Source organism: Barbatula barbatula, assembly GCF_947034865.1.
Source record: "Barbatula barbatula genome assembly, chromosome: 3".
Taxonomy (NCBI): domain Eukaryota; kingdom Metazoa; phylum Chordata; class Actinopteri; order Cypriniformes; family Nemacheilidae; genus Barbatula; species Barbatula barbatula.
The window spans coordinates 28,298,379-28,313,538 of record NC_136764.1 but is presented as its reverse complement, the minus strand read 5'-3'; the positions used below and the strand labels follow the sequence as shown (position 1 = coordinate 28,313,538).

At 35.2% G+C, this 15,160-nt stretch overlaps 1 protein-coding gene across 1 annotated transcript in view; it reads right to left on the bottom strand.

Annotated features, from left to right (window-relative positions):
• Window positions 1-5,037: 5,037 nt before the first annotated feature.
• The window catches only part of mov10l1 (Mov10 like RNA helicase 1), a 42,975-nt gene continuing 32,852 nt past the window's right edge, over window positions 5,038-15,160 (bottom strand). The window contains exons 19-27 of the mRNA XM_079451674.1: window positions 13,895-14,016; window positions 11,342-11,441; window positions 11,102-11,248; window positions 10,381-10,554; window positions 10,157-10,306; window positions 8,514-8,621; window positions 5,943-6,083; window positions 5,551-5,642; window positions 5,038-5,473 (exon numbers count right to left, since the gene is read on the bottom strand). Of these exons, the coding sequence (XP_079307800.1) occupies window positions 5,553-5,642; window positions 5,943-6,083; window positions 8,514-8,621; window positions 10,157-10,306; window positions 10,381-10,554; window positions 11,102-11,248; window positions 11,342-11,441; window positions 13,895-14,016 (1,032 nt within the window). The 3' untranslated portion in view covers window positions 5,038-5,473; window positions 5,551-5,552. The remainder of the gene's footprint in view (window positions 5,474-5,550; window positions 5,643-5,942; window positions 6,084-8,513; window positions 8,622-10,156; window positions 10,307-10,380; window positions 10,555-11,101; window positions 11,249-11,341; window positions 11,442-13,894; window positions 14,017-15,160) is intronic.

Below are 15,160 nucleotides of genomic sequence, written 5' to 3'. Positions count from 1 at the left end.
GGCTTTTATTTGTAATTTGTCTCAAATTCTAATTCTATATATTGTTTATATTTGCATTTATTTTCAGAAAGGGTGTACATGCATTTTAGGATCTGTTCAAAAAAGTTTTCTTGTCTTTTCATGTGTCTTTGCATTCTGTGGTTTGTTTCTGTTTAAGCTAACAGACAATGACTGTAATTGCTAGAATTAGAGTGCTATCTTAACTTGAACCGTAGATATAGCCACAGAAATAAAAAGATATTACCCTATGAACGTTTCTTTAAGATGACTTTAACAGCCCCCTGATCCAATGAACATGCGAGTCCATCCTTTCTGCCTATACAGCCTGCCAGAGCTGATGTTTTGAGGTATACTACTGGCCATCCTCACAGACCCTCATTTTAGGTCAGGGGATGATGGTGGCCATATCATGATTTTTCCCCACTTCAATGCCCAGTGTTGCCGCATGGGATGTTGCGTGAATTTTTTGCTGATAAGGTGAACATATTTTAGCTATTTTTAGGGGAAACCGACATATACGATGTAACCTACAATTTTCTGACTCACCGCATCACTGACAACGTATTTAAAAAAGGAAACATGCAACTCTTACCGTTTTCTGAATGGGTCTTTGTGTATTGTGATTACCATTTCTTTTGAATACCCGAGTATTGCCTTAAAAGGCTGTTTACAACTATCTTTTTAGGGACTAACAGAACCCCCAAAGTCAAGTTCAAAGCTAAATGCTGTCTGACGGCAAATACAGTGAGTTTGATCTATAACTAAAAACGTTATAATGACCAGATGAATTTCATATATCTAATAATGACCAGATGAATTTCATAAATCTAATAATGAACAGATTAATTTCAGAAACCTAATAATGACCAGATGAATTTCATGAATCTTATAATGACCAGATGAATTTCATGAATCTTATAATGACCAGATGAATTTCATAAATCTAATAATGACCAGATGAATTTCAGAAATCTTATAATGACCAGATGAATTTCAGAAACCTAATAATGGCCAGATGAATTTCAGAAATCTTATAATGACCAGATGAATTTCATAAATCTAATAATGACCAGATGAATTTCAGAAACCTAATAATGACCAGATGAATTTCATAAATCTAATAATGACCAGATGAATTTCAGAAACCTAATAATGACCAGATGGATTTCATGAATCTAATAATGACCAGATGAATTTCAGAAATCTAATAATGACCAGATGAATTTCATAAATCTAATAATGACCAGATGAATTTCAGAAACCTAATAATGACCAGATGAATTTCAGAAACCTAATAATGACCAGATGAATTTCATAAATCTAATAATGACCAGTTGAATTTCAGAAACCTAATAATGACCAGATGAATTTCATAAATCTAAGAAACCTAATAATGACCCGATGAATTTCAGAAACCTAATAATGACCAGATGAATTTCATAAATCTAATAATGACCAGTTGAATTTCAGAAACCTAATAATGACCAGATGAATTTCAGAAACCTAATAATGACCAGATGAATTTCAGAAATCTTATAATGACCAGATGAATTTCATAAATCTAAGAAACCTAATAATGACCAGATGAATTTCAGAAACCTAATAATGACCAGATGAATTTCAGAAACCTAATAATGACCAGATGAATTTCAGAAACCTAATAATGACCAGATGGATTTCATAAATCTTATAATGACCAGATGAATTTCAGAAATCTAATAATGACCAGATGAATTTCAGAAACCTAATAATGACCAGATGGATTTCATAAATCTAATAATGACCAGATGAATTTCAGAAATCTAATAATGACCAGATGAATTTCAGAAACCTAATAATGACCAGATGAATTTCATAAATCTAATAATGACCAGATGAATTTCAGAAACCTAATAATGACCAGATGGATTTCATAAATCTAATAATGACCAGTTGAATTTCATAAATCTAATAATGACCAGATGAATTTCAGAAACCTAATAATGACCAGTTGAATTTCATAAATCTAATAATGACCAGATGAATTTCATAAATCTAATAATGACCAGTTGAATTTCATAAATCTAATAATGACCAGATGAATTTCATAAATCTAATAATGACCAATTGAATTTCATAAATCTAATAATGACCAGATGAATTTCAGAAACCTAATAATGACCAGATGGATTTCATGAATCTAATAATGACCAGATGAATTTCAGAAATCTAATAATGACCAGATGAATTTCAGAAACCTAATAATGACCAGATGGATTTCATAAATCTAATAATGACCAGATGAATTTCAGAAACCTAATAATGACCAGATGGATTTCATGAATCTAATAATGACCAGATGAATTTCAGAAACCTAATAATGACCAGATGAATTTCAGAAACCTAATAATGACCAGATGGATTTCATAAATCTAATAATGACCAGATGAATTTCATGAATCTAATAATGACCAGATGAATTTCATAAATCTAATAATGACCAGATGAATTTCTTAAATCTAATAATGACCAGATTAATTTCAAAAACCTAATAATGACCAGATTAATTTCATAAATCTAATAATGACCAGATGAATTTCATAAATCTAATAATGACCAGATGAATTTCATGAATCTAATAATGACCAGATGAATTTCTTAAATCTAATAATGACCAGATGAATTTCTTAAATCTAATAATGACCAGATGAATTTCAAAAACCTAATAATGACCAGATGAATTTCAGAAACCTAATAATGACCAGATGGATTTCATAAATCTAATAATGACCAGATGAATTTCAAAAACCTAATAATGACCAGATGAATTTCATAAATCTAATAATGACCAGATGAATTTCATGAATCTAATAATGACCAGATGAATTTCAGAAACCTAATAATGACCAGATGGATTTCATGAATCTAATAATGACCAGATGAATTTCAGAAATCTAATAATGACCAGATGAATTTCATAAATTTAATAATGACCAGATGAATTTCAGAAACCTAATAATGACCAGATGAATTTCAGAAACCTAATAATGACCAGATGAATTTCATAAATTTAATAATGACCAGATGAATTTCAGAAACCTAATAATGACCAGATGAATTTCATGAATCTAATAATGACCAGATGAATTTCAGAAACCTAATAATGACCAGATGAATTTCAGAAACCTAATAATGACCAGATGAATTTCAGAAACCTAATAATGACCAGATGAATTTCATAAATCTAATAATGACCAGATGAATTTCAGAAACCTAATAATGACCAGATGGATTTCATAAATCTAATAATGACCAGTTGAATTTCATAAATCTAATAATGACCAGATGAATTTCAGAAACCTAATAATGACCAGTTGAATTTCATAAATCTAATAATGACCAATTGAATTTCATAAATCTAATAATGACCAGATGAATTTCAGAAACCTAATAATGACCAGATGGATTTCATAAATCTAATAATGACCAGATGAATTTCAGAAACCTAATAATGACCAGATGGATTTCATAAATCTAATAATGACCAGATGAATTTCATAAATCTAATAATGACCAGATGAATTTCTTAAATCTAATAATGACCAGATTAATTTCAAAAACCTAATAATGACCAGATTAATTTCATAAATCTAATAATGACCAGATGAATTTCATAAATCTAATAATGACCAGATGAATTTCATGAATCTAATAATGACCAGATGAATTTCTTGAATCTAATAATGACCAGATGAATTTCTTAAATCTAATAATGACCAGATGAATTTCAAAAACCTAATAATGACCAGATGAATTTCAGAAACCTAATAATGACCAGATGGATTTCATAAATCTAATAATGACCAGATGAATTTCAAAAACCTAATAATGACCAGATGAATTTCATAAATCTAATAATGACCAGATGAATTTCTTAAATCTAATAATGACCAGATTAATTTCAAAAACCTAATAATGACCAGATGAATTTCATAAATCTAATAATGACCAGTTGAATTTCATAAATCTAATAATGACCAGATGAATTTCAGAAACCTAATAATGACCAGTTGAATTTCATAAATCTAATAATGACCAGATGAATTTCAAAAACCTAATAATGACCAGATGAATTTCATAAATCTAATAATGACCAGATGAATTTCATGAATCTAATAATGACCAGATGAATTTCAGAAACCTAATAATGACCAGATGGATTTCATGAATCTAATAATGACCAGATGAATTTCAGAAATCTAATAATGACCAGATGAATTTCATAAATTTAATAATGACCAGATGAATTTCAGAAACCTAATAATGACCAGATGAATTTCATAAACCTAATAATGACCAGATGAATTTCATAAATTTAATAATGACCAGATGAATTTCAGAAACCTAATAATGACCAGATGAATTTCATAAATCTAATAATGACCAGATGAATTTCAGAAACCTAATAATGACCAGATGAATTTCATGAATCTAATAATGACCAGATGAATTTCAGAAACCTAATAATGACCAGATGGATTTCATGAATCTAATAATGACCAGATGAATTTCAGAAATCTAATAATGACCAGATGAATTTCATAAATTTAATAATGACCAGATGAATTTCAGAAACCTAATAATGACCAGATGAATTTCAGAAACCTAATAATGACCAGATGAATTTCAAAAACCTAATAATGACCAGATGAATTTCAGAAACCTAATAATGACCAGATGGATTTCATAAATCTAACAATGACCAGATGAATTTCATAAATCTAATAATGACCAGATGAATTTCATAAATTTAATAATGACCAGATGAATTTCAGAAACCTAATAATGACCAGATGAATTTCAGAAACCTAATAATGACCAGATGAATTTCATAAATATAATAATGACCAGATTAATTTCATAAATCTAACTAAAATCCATAGTTAAAATATAACACTAGGGTAAAAGCTTAAGAAATATAAACACAATCTTTTGTTGTAGTCATGTCAGTTTGTTTCATGAGCCCACAACATCGATAAAATACAATGAATCCTTTTTGTGTGTGCTAAAAAGGTTTATTTTGTCTCTTTAGCTTTAGTAGCATTGTACTGAAGGATAAGCAAATATGATTTTACAAATTTAATATGAAAACAAACATTTAAGGAACACTTTTTAACAGATATAACAACTGCTTTGTGCCAACCTAATCTATATACTGCTCTAGCAAGCTCAGAGGCAGAAATAAATGAAAAAAAGTAAAGAACTTTGAATAGATTAAGACAAAACTACTTCTGCTGGAAACAAGAAAAGGATACTGCACTTTTGAATTTGCATACGATACACTTCAGCCCATACCTCTGACATTTATGAATGTCCAACAAAAACAATTTATGTTCTTACTGTGAGGATGTTGAAAACAGTTTTTATTTATTACATAACACACTCTTATCACAACAATATGCCATACGGTTTCTCATTTTCTTCAAAGAAAATCCTGAAAGATAAAAAAAGGAATGGTTAAACCATTTATTTCTGACCTGTAAGCACAGTTTATAGGAATGCAAAACAAACCTTTAAGAGTCACGTAGACTTGCTGGTGGGTCACATCCTTGGAATGCTCTGTTATCATAAGAGTAGTGCAGTAAAGCATTGAAGCATGGGTCCTGTAACAAACAAAAACAGAGGAATATGGATTATAAACAAACAATAGATTTTTTCATAGTATTCAACTATAACCATTTTATCCCGTAAGTGTATGTGGCTCTGTATTTTTATCCTCAGCACACAATGATACAAACGGTATCACTCACAGGGACCAAGAGTTTGGTCTTAGTTTTTTTAGTGTTATCAATGTCCCTGGACCCAGGTACACTGGTATAAAAGTTAACAAAAAGTATTTCACTGGCCATTTCTATTCATGAGGCGCACGTATCAATTCAGCCTAATAGGGCCTAAAACCTCACCATGACGAGAACATGTGGATTTCCAATGACAATGAGGAGAGCTTTGGCTCGTGTAATGGCAACATTGAAACGCTTGGGATTGGACAAAAATCCCAGCGTGCTAGTCAATTCTTCATTCATCACTGCCTCATTCGAGCGAACCTACAATTGAAAAAGAAGTTAATTAAACTGAGGGAAAAAGAAATGTCAACTACACCAGTTGGTAAAAAAAACAATATATGCATTATGCAGTCTGTCAGGGAATGAAGGAGAACCCAAGCGCAGGCAGCAGTGAAGGAGTTAAACAGGCTTTAATAAATAAATAACAAAACAAACACCCACGATGGGGAAAACACTAAGAGAACTACGATACAAAACTGAAAACAAACACTTTCCACAAGGGGGGAAAAAACAAACCAAGTACTGACACAACGTCTTAAACACAGAAAGGATGAACATCTAAACAAGGTACTAGAACACGAGCAAGGCAACAGATACTACAAACCGGAAAACTGGACATATGAACAAGAAAACTTGGAGCAGGAAACAAGTACAACGAACGAGCACAAGACAATAGACATGAGGGCATTAAATAGGGAAACTAACAGAGGATAATTAACAAGGGAAAGGTGTGGGTAATGAAACACTCAGGGGAAGCTAACAAGGAAACGAGAGGAGCGGGGCCGGAGACGAGACCGGAGAGAACATATATTATGTCATAACTGACAATAATATGTTTCTCTCCACACAAAACACGTGGACCTGTCATGATCATGCCACTAGACTAGGAAATCAAGACATGAGAAGTCAGGATCATGACACAGTCTTCTGAATCTGATGCGTCAAAAAAATTAAAATAAAAAGAGTAAAGCAACTTCAGTTATAACAGTTGAATTTGTGGCATAAACATTTACAAGTTAAATGGCTAAGACTATAACCGGAGTTGATTTAAGCAGAACTTGTTTAACACACCTATTAGTCTAACCCCACAACTGATACAATAAGTCTCTGTAACTTTAACTATCAGCAAATTATTTACTTGAAACTATTCAGAGTGCTAGAGCGGCCTCAACGCGCTCTGCGCATGATCGGAAATGGAGCATGTTTGATCAGTGGTGCGTGCAGACATATCGTTTCTTTGCTCTGCTCGGTTGCAGATGTGTTATGCTTTCTGCAAGATCTTATAGACAAAGGCAGATCCTTTTCTACAAATGTATATCTTGCCACCATTTCTGTATGCCATTTGGGAATACTATACTATACTACTTTGAGAGGCGCGTGGTGAACAAGGTTTTTAAAGCCGCTGATTCCCACGTGGGATCTGTCTGTGGTCCTTAGCAACTTTTGAGCCTACAGAGACTATTGATTTAAAGCTTCTTTTGCTAAAGGTGGCTTTATTATTGGCTCTTTCGACTGCAAAACGGGTTAGTGAACGTCATGCATTGTCAGTTTATCACACTTGTATGGTGTTTGCTACGGATTACTCGAAAGTAACTCAAAACTAATCCAGCGTTTGTGCATAAAGTCAGTGAGTTAGCTCTCGCATGCAAGCTGATGTTTATTGTATACAAGCAAAACGGGGCAGTCATGGCCTAATGGTTAGAGAGTCGGACTCGTGACCAATGACAAAGTTGCCAGTTCGATGCCCTTGAGCAAGGCACCTTACCCCTACTTGCTCCCCGGGCGCTGCAGTGATAGCTGCCCACTGCTCCGGGTGTGCGTGTGTTCACTACTCTCTGGATGGGTTAAATGCAGAGGTCACATTTCAGGTATGGTTCACCATAACTGACAAATAGGTCACTTTCACTTTTCACTTTCACTAAAAACATAACAGGTGAAAACACAGATGGACAGACACAAATAATATGCATCCACATAGAAAACACAGACTCGCAACTCCACACTAAATAAATTAAGTATTCCATAGCAGACCCCCCGGCCAGTATGCAAAACAGTATGCAAACGGTTCTGACCTTAGTCGGATGATGTGTTCAAATTGTGTGAATTCAAGGTTGTTGAGGCATATCCCTCATATGGTTAAAATGTTATTTTCAATGTGATACGAACATTGATAAAGCTATGCCAAGATCAAGTAAATAATTCAATCAACACTGTTAGATTATTAAAAAGTAATCTTCACTGTTTTTGAAAATACAGTAAACATTTCAAAGAAATGTCAGTGTGAGGTGAAGCGTCATCATCTCTGTCCTGTCCCCATTAAGTCTCTTAACTACAATCAGACATATGAGTCCGACTAGCTTGTCTCATCTGAGATTTTTTTATCAAATATATAGCAGAAAGAGTATTTTTTAGAATGTTTTTTTCAATGGGGAGCAAGTAGAAAAATATCATGGCAGAGCATTAAAGTTGACTATAGTAGTTTGTGCGACCCCAATTCAGATCGACTGAAGGTTGTTCGTTTTCATAATCCATCTAGTCGAGGGGTGAGAACTGTTAATCTGAGTAAGGCTACAGTATATAACTCAGCAAGGCAGGACCTCGTAACTCCAGAAACTAATCTTCTCACTGTCAATTTCACAGGGATTTTCAATTCATTTCTTTAAATGTAGGTGTCGAGAATTGAGTTTTCACCGTTGATAGGATGATCACCAGGAACTCCTGACCCTGGAACTCTTCCACTGAGCCCACCTTCACCTCCGACAGGCCCACCCTGTGGAGCAGCACACGAATCTTCTCCACCTGACCACACAGAGACACACACAACTGTCTATAAACCCACTTATACAAGATACATAATAAAACTAAGATCAATCAAATTAAGGGGCGGTTTCACTGACAAGGCTTAAGGCTAGTCCCAGACTAAAATTCATGTTTGCATTGTCTTAACTGAAAAAAACATGCCCTGACATATCTTAAACTATGTCAGTGCCGCTGTTTTAAGCCAGGACCAAGGCCTTTTCACCCAACCCGTATCACTGGAAAGCAATGTTCAGATGTCATGAACGGCAGTATTTCAGAAGAACGGCTAAATTAAGAAATTGTAAAAAACTTTTTACATACGTTGCACATGCTGTGCCAAAAATATATTTAATAGTGTAGCACTTCTGCAGGACAGTTTGGCGGGTGCATTAGATAGAGCCGCTTGTTTGTGTGAAGTGCGTTTGTCGTTGTGCTTGTTCGTGAGTGAGGTTAACTAATGGCGCACCACTATTTATCTTCGAGTTTTTGCAATTAAAACTTGTTTTCCGACTGCATGGAGTCTATTGATCTAGAGCCCAATGATCTGCGCGATGTGGGAAAACATGGAAGGAATCACGCAAGCGGAATTCTACTACTGTAATTGTCTACTTAAATATGTCATCTGCTTGTTCCTAGTCTTTCTGAGTGAATGAGCTGCACATTAAAACATGTAACAAGCTTAACACTCGTTGATTTGTCTGTATCTGACAATACAAAGACATGAACACGTGAACTTCATTCACAGATCTGTTCCAAATTAATTTTACGAGTGTTTCACTTTCTGAGTGAAGCTACCGTCAAACACACTGAAACTCAAGTGTCCTCGCGACAAGCCGTCAAAACAAAAGTTAATTTCAACCAGATGAAAAAATATTTATTTATAAACTGTAGTAAGCACCATAGTATACTTTAATATTTACTAAAGTAAGGTTCAAATATACTATAAGACACAAGAAATTTACTGCAGTTTAATGTAGTAAATACTCTACAATACATTTGTCCATAAAAATGCTGTAGTATACTAAAGCATTAAAATTACAGAACTCTGAAAACAAAAATAACAGACATATACTTGTTCTACAACTGTTTGGCCTGTGCTACAAAACTTTAAACCTCTGTAGCTAACAGCCCTGACACATGTAATAATACAGATGTTTCAAATAAGTAAAGACCAGTAATTGCTTGCATAAAAGTATGTAAAATTAAGTCGATGCCCAAATCGTTAGATAAAATGCTAGTCAACTTCTACAGATGCACCACAGAACGCATCCAAACTAACTGCATGACTTCCTGGTTTTATGGTAGTTACTCCAGAAATTACAAGAAAGCTCTCCAACGCGTTCTGAAGACAGCACAAGGCATTGTTGGCACACAGTTACCATCACCAGACCATATACAACACCCGCTGTGTAAGGAAGGGGCCAAAACATTGTAAAGCACATCACATACCATATGTTTAAGCTCCTCAGAATACGTTTTAGCCCCATTGTATGTATCCAGGCCTGGCGGGTTCCTTGCTGTGCAAAGAGCCTTACCTGTTTTTTATAGGGAGTGATGATGCCTATGTCTTTGGCTGGTATGGGGTTGTACGGTCTCTTTGCTAGCTGGCAACAGTACATCATTACTTGTACCGCCTCAGCAGGATTAAACCAGGACGGATTGCTTCCCTCTCGCATCTCAGTTCCCTTCATATAATAAGCAACAGATTGATGAGAAGAAAACTGGGTGCATAAAGACAAAGAAATGATGATACCCCTACCCTGACTCCATGAAAAGTAAGAGGAAAGCCCTTTGTGGGGAGTCCGTTCCAGTGGCAAAGGGAATCCACCACAGATCTTTGGGCACGCACACACAGCTCGCCAGCATAAAACAGCCGCGATGGCAACTCCAGCAAAGCCTCATGGGATCGGTAGTTATACACTAGCTTTGTCACCTGTGACATGACCAGGATTAGAACAACACTAAATAAACAGGAACTTTGCTCAACGGATACATTTACCAACTTTCTTTAAAATATATTATATTATTATTATTATTTTGTGTTCACCAGAGCAAAGAACTCGAAGGTGAGTAAATTATTTCTGTCATCTTTAAAAGGGATAGTTCACACAAAAATGTTACTTCTGTGACAACTGACAGCACGTCACAAATTTGTATCTCATGTCACAAAAAAGATATTGAGCTGTAACTTTTAATACACTGTGAATCTGTAAAAAGAGGGAACTAAATACTGTATAAATACAAAGGAATTTTCCGAATTATTCTTTTACAGTTGTTTTACCTGTATTTTAAATGTAACCAGATAAAACAACTGGCAGAAAATTACCAGGACATTTCCGTTATTTTTCTTCCGTAAGGGTTGTTTGTTTAGATACAAAAAAGCTGGAATAAGTCACGCCATGACAGTTCCCGTATCTTGAAGATCTCTTCTAGGGTTTGGAGCTCAATTCTGCAGCACACAGGCCTTCAGATCCACTCACCAATTTGGGATTGTAGCCTCCCTCACCACAGCTGTAAAGTGGCAATCCCATCAGTCTCTCAAGAAAAGAAACTCCCAGTCCAAAAGCGGAAGCAACTTTCGACTTTATCACTGGTCCAAGCTGCTTTGGATCACCAGCCAGCACGATCTAGAGAAAAGGTTATGATATCTAGAGGTTACAAGCAGATGACAGCCCACAGTGAGCTGTGCGTGTGTTCACCAGTACACAGAAACACTTTACCTGTCCACTTTCCTCAGAAAGTAAACCCAGAGGAATCAAAGTTTCAGGTTCAGTGGCCTGACCAGCCTCATCGAGAAACACATGGGTGTAATGACAAACACTGAAACAACAGACACAAACAAACATGTGCCTTAAAACAGAGATCTTCGTATGAAAGACACACTTGAAAAGGTGCCCTAAAGAGACATGGTGATGGAAAAATGTGAAGGGAGGAGAACATTTTATCAGAGCTTTTGTTTTTGTCCTCTCGGAAAACTTTTGAGAACTCCATGAAGTGCAAAAATTGTGTTCAAAACAAAACTCTGTGAAGCTTATATGCAAATATTAAATACCCAAATTGTTATTACGCAACTTTTAAATACAACTTCAGAAAAAATACTATTATAAATTTACACGTAACATGGTCAGCACAATCATTCATTGCTGGTTCATAGAGAGCGGTTGGTTCATATAAAAATGAGCAATGTCGTTGAAAGTTCAAAAAGCTGATTCAAGCAACATAAAAATGTCCTGATGACATAATAATGCATTTTATTTATAGGCACCTTTCTCAATACTCAAGGTCACCTTACAAAATCAACAATAAAATACTCAATCCATTAAACATTGAATCAGAGAAAATAGGCAATATAATAACATAATAATATTTAAAAGAACTGGCGAAAGAGCAGGGTCCTTAGAGTCACAACAAATAAAAAATTAAAGAGATCTTAATAAATCTTATAAATTATGGGATATTTGAAGGGAAGCTAATGAAGTTGCTGCAGAACAGTTGTTATGTGACGGTACGGGCAGCAGAGTTTTGGACTAGTTGTAGTTTATGGATGGATTTGTCAGGTAGACCATAGGAGCAGAGAGTTGCAATAATCTAGGCGGGAGGTGACCAGGGTGTGAACCAGAATTTCAGCACTATTGGGGGAGAGAGATGGGCATAAGCGAGAGATGTTACGTAAATGGGAATATGCTGATCGAGTGATGTTATTAATGTGGGACTGAAATGACAGCGTGCAATCTAGGATGAAACCCAGAATCTTAACCTTTGGGGGAGGGGAACACAGATGAATTTACAATGAGATAGAGAAATCATTTATTTTAGAGGATGGATTTGGTGCCAATAAGGAGGAGTTCAGTTTTGTCACTGTTGAGCTGTTGTCCTGAGGCGAATTCGATAGAGAGGTGTGAGGGAGGGGTGTAGTGGGTTTGGTGGATAGGTAGAGCTGGGTGTCATCTGCATAGCAATGGAACTGGATATTATGCTTACGAAAAATGTGGCCAAGAGGGAAAAGGTAGATAATGAACAAAAGGGGTCCATGGACAGAGCCTTGGGAAACACCAGAGGAAAGAGGGGCAGACATTGCCGTTTGAATCACACTTTGCTATCACAACAACATTCTCTTTGTCAGAGACAACACTTCGCCTCCCCTTCAGCAGTATCTTTCAAGGGATCAAAAGTGACCTTTGAAACGCGCTCTTCCTGACGCATTGGCAAACAGATTACTTCACGCTATGATGTTGCCTGTTTCTGTGTTTTTCATTTTCAGAATATGCTTACATTTTATATTCATCAACCGCCCAAACCTGCCGCAAAAAATCTTTTGACCTAGTCGATTCACACGAATGGCATATTGTTATTGAAAATGCCGAACTATTTGCTGCCAGCAAAACATTAAACAGAAAGTGTTTTTCCGAACTTGCAACCCTTAAATTTTTTCAACCACCATGTCCTTTTTGGGGCTCCATAGGATGGCATGAATGCCTCTGTATTAAATAAAATGTTAACAGCTTTTTAAAAAAATTCTAGTCTACAGTGTTCATATACTTAAAATCCCCCACTGTTTGAGTGGAGTGTGTGAGCAAACATTGTATTACAAGGGACAACCCGCTGTCATCATTCATTCACTGTTATATCATTCTACACCTGTATATGTCTTTCCTTCTTAAAGGGGTCATATGACATGGCTAAAACAAATATTATCATTTGTTTAAGATGTAATGTAATGTGTATACACGATTTAAGGTTAAAAAACGCTGTATTTTCTCTCTTTGCCCCGCCTCTCTGAAACGAACAGATTTGAAAAGGGAGGTGTGATTGGCCAGTTCACTAGTGCCTAGTGATTTGTCAGATACTGCAAGGGAGTGACGTAATTGTAACGCATCTTACCATATTTGGAACATCAGGTTCCAAAGAAATTGTACTGACAGTTACGCCCATTATACTTGAATAAACATTTGGGCGATCTTCGAACTGACGTAGATTAGTGGGCGATCAGGTAGCTCTAGGTGAGCATTCGCTTTTAGATAAAATTAGTTTTTGTTCCAACACTCTTTTTTCTGCAATTTTACGTGTCTAATACATGCATGAGCAATTTATAACACACCAAAGACACAGAAAAACACGTATTCGAGCAATATGACCCCTTTAAAAAAAGAATTATGTAATCATTATGTATTATCAATGTCGTAGCCCTCCAATAATGTAATCTTCGTATGAATTATCTTTGATTTTAATTAATTTAATGAAAAATAAATGGATGCGTTATGCAAGCGTCTCACCGCAGGCCGATCTGGTACATCATTCCAGCACTGGAACACGTGCTGACAACAATACGATGAAAACTGGCATGCCGAATATCCTCTCCAGCTCTCGCATACTGACGCAACTCCTCTGGCATAGACTGCAATTTACAAAACCGTTGGGGAGTTGTTGTGATGCTCTAAATAATCTTGGTACTCTCATTCTGAAAGCTGATGGTCACAATGTAGCCACAGCTTTAACACATACAGTATACAGTTAAAAGGCCGATACAGATAAAAAGCTCCAACTAGTCGACATTGAAAACAACAGTCGATTACACGAACAAATTGCACAAAATTTTATAATACAAATGACTTTCAAGAAATGTTGAATGGTGGGATTATGACACCTAGTCCTATTAAGTGATAATGATTTTTTTCAAACATATTGTTTTAGTATGTTATTTAAAAACATTCTAAAACAATGTTTGAAAAAATATTAATAGTTTTTAAAAGTGTAATAATAAAATGGATGTTATAAGGTTGTATAGGCTACATATTTTAAGACCAGGCACAGACCAGCCAAAGCAAACAAATGTTCATTACATGCTTCCCGGGACAGTACAATCAGGATTTGCTTCAAAGTTGTTCCTCAAAAGGGATCGAGACCAACTGAACAGGACAAAGCTGCCGATTCAAGTCATATTTATCAACAGTCTGAATTCGACGTAAATGTACCGTATATACAGTGCCCTTCATTAAAGTAAAACAATTTGAAGTGGGGGGAATTTCACATTGTGAAAAAAACCTTTCAGATAAACACATTGCATCGTTCAATACATTTGTTTTTTTTTTTAAGTATGTGATGTAAGTTGCTTTTGATAAAAGCGTGTACCAAATGCACAAATGTAAATGTAATATTAATTGGCACCCCTAGAAAATCTTATGAGTAAAATATCTCGCAAGTATATTCTGAGCACACCAAGGTGACTAGAAACATGATGTTGTCCAGTTATGACTTCATGTTTTACGGGAGAATAATATTGAGTAACACAAAGCCCAAACCCCCTTAATCATTTATTACAATGGATAAAATCAAAGAATATAGTTCAGATGGGCAGCAAAAGGTTGTTGAGCTATAAAATTAGGATTTAAAAGAAAACATTCCCATTTCCAACATCAGGGCAATAATGAAGAAGTTTAAATGGACTGGAGATGTGTCTATATTGTCTTAATGCACAGCAAAGAGTATATTTTGAGTGGCCAAAGACTTTTCAAAGATCACAGATGAAGAATGGCAGAAAT